Here is a 2,500-nt window from a genome sequence, read left to right on the forward strand (position 1 = left end):
ACGAGAGAGAGAGAGAGAGAGAGAGAGAGAACGAGAGAGAGAGAACGAGAGAGAGAGAGAGACGAGAGAGAGAGAACGAGAGAGAGACGAGAGAGAGAGAACGAGAGAGAGAGAACGAGAGAGAGAGACGAGAGAGAGAGAGAGAACGAGAGAGAGACGAGAGACGAGAGAGAGAGAGAGAACGAGAGAGAGAGAACGAGAGAGAGAGAGACGAGAGAGAGAGAACGAGAGAGAGAGAGAGACGAGAGAGAGAGAGAGAACGAGAGAGAGAGAACGAGAGAGAGAGAACGAGAGAGAGAACGAGAGAGAACGATAGAGAGAGAGAACGAGAGAGAGAAGCGATAGAGAGAGAGAAACTGCGAGAGAGAGAGAACGAGAGAGAGAGAGAACGAGAGAGAGAGAGAACGAGAGAGAACGGAGAGAGAGAGAGAGAGAACGAGAGAACGAGAGAGAGAACGAGATTTAGAGAGAACGAGAGAGAGAACGAGAGAGAGAGAGAGAGAGAGAGAGAGAACGAGAGAGAGAGAGAACGAGAGCGAGAGAAATCTAGAGAGAGAGCGAGAGAGGAGCGAGAACGAGAGAGAGAGAGAACGGAGAACGAGAGAGAGAGAACGAGAGAGAGAAAATCAGAGAGAGAGAACGAGAGAGAGAACGAGAGAGAGAGAGAGAGAGAGAGCTTAGAGAGAGAAGCGAGAGAGAGAGAGAAGAGAGAGAAAGAACGAGAGAGAGAGAGAACAGAGAGAGAGAGAACGAGAGAGAGAACGAGAGAAAGAACGAGAGAGAGAGCGAGAACGAGAGCGAGAGAGAGAGAGAGAACGAGAGAGCGAGAGAGAGCGAGAGAGAGCGAGAACGAGAGCGAGAACGAGAGAGAACGAGAACGAGAGAGAGAAAGAACGAGAGAGAGAGAGAACGAGAACGAGAGAGAGAGAACGAGAGAGAGAACGAGAGAGCGAGAGAGAGCGAGAGAGAGAGAGCGAGAACGAGAGAGAGAGAGAGAACGAGAGAGCGAGAGAGAGCGAGAGAGAGAGAGCGAGAACGAGAGAGAGAGAGAGAGAGAACGAGAGAGAGAACGAGAGAGAACGAGAGAGAACGAGAGAGAGAGAGAGAGAGAACGAGAACGAGAGAGAGAGAGAGAACGAGAACGAGAGAGCGAGAGAGCACGAGAGAGAACGAGAGAGAGAACGAGAGAGAGAACGAGAGAGAGAACGAGAGAGAGAACGAGAGAGAGAACGAGAGAGAGCGAGAACGAGAGAGAACGAGAGAGAGAGAACGAGAGAGAGAACGATAGAGAGAGAGAGAACGAGAGAGAGAACGAGAGAGAGAGAGAGAACGAGAGAGAGAGAGAGAACGCAGAGAGAGAGAGAGAGAGAACGAGAGAGAGAGAACGAGAGAGAGAGACGAGAGAGAGAACGAGAGAGAGAGAGAAAGAGAGAAGAGAAAAGAGAGAGAAAGAGGAACTAGAAAGAGAGAACGAGAGAGAGAGAGAGAACGAGAGAGCGAGAGAGAACGAGAAATCCCAGAGAGAGAAACGAGAGAGAGCGAGAACGAAGAGAGAGAGAACGAGAACGAGACAGATGAGAGCGAGAACGAGAGAGAGAACGAGAACGGGAGAGAGAAGTAGACAGAGGAGAGAACGAGAACGAGAGAGAACGAGAGAGAGAACAAGAGAGAGAGAGAGAACAAGAGAGAAGTAGACAGGAGAGAACGAGACAGAGGAGAGAAGGAGAACGAGAACGAGAGACAACGAGAGAGAACGAGAGAGAGAGAGAGAGAGAGAACGAGAGAGAGAGAGAGAGAACGAGAGAGCGAGAGAACGAGAGAAATCTAGAGAGAGAACGAGAGAGAGAACGAGAGAGAACGAGAACGAGAGAGAGAAAGAACGAGAGAGAACGAGAGAACGAGAATCGAGAGAGAGAGAATCTAGAGAGAACGAGAAGAGAGAGAACGAGAGAGAGAGAAATCGAGAGAGAGAGAGAGAGAGAGAGAGAGAGAAATCGAGAGAGAGAGAATGAAAGAGAGAGAGAGAGAGAACGAGAGAGAGAGAACGAGAGAGAGAGAGAGAAGCGAGAGAGAGAGAGAGAGAAAGAGAGAGAGAAAGCTAGAGAGAGAAACGAAACTAGAGAGAGAGAGAGAGAGAGACAAGAGAGAGAGAAGAGAGAAGTAGACAGGAGAGAGAGAGAACGAGAACGAGAGAGAACGAGAGAAAGAGACGAGAAAGAGAGAACGAGAGAGAGAGCGAACGAGAGAGAACGAGAGAGAGAGAGAAGAGACAGAGAGAGAGAGACGAGAACGAGAGAGAACGAGAGAGAGAGAACGAAAGAGAGAGAGAGAGAGAGAACGAGAGAGAGAACGAGAGAGAGAGAGAACGAGAGAGAGAGCGAGAGAGAGAGAGAACGAGAGAGAGAGAGAACGAGAGAGAGAGAGAGAGAGAGAACGAGAGAGAGCGAGAACGAGAGAGAAGAACGAGAGAGAGAACGAGAGAGAGAGAGAACGAGAAGAG

General features: G+C 49.7%; 1 protein-coding gene across 1 annotated transcript in view; it reads left to right on the forward strand.

Annotated features, from left to right (window-relative positions):
* Window positions 1–2,431: 2,431 nt before the first annotated feature.
* Window positions 2,432–2,500, forward strand: part of LOC135574810 (RNA-binding protein 25-like) — a gene marked incomplete at its 5' end in the record, with an annotated part of 15,444 nt that continues 15,375 nt past the window's right edge. The window contains one exon of the mRNA XM_065027010.1: window positions 2,432–2,500. This exon is cut by the window's right edge and continues 224 nt beyond it. Coding sequence (XP_064883082.1) covers window positions 2,432–2,500 — 69 coding nt within the window.

This window comes from Oncorhynchus nerka, linkage group LG13 (assembly GCF_034236695.1).
Source record: "Oncorhynchus nerka isolate Pitt River linkage group LG13, Oner_Uvic_2.0, whole genome shotgun sequence".
Taxonomy (NCBI): Eukaryota; Metazoa; Chordata; class Actinopteri; order Salmoniformes; family Salmonidae; genus Oncorhynchus; species Oncorhynchus nerka.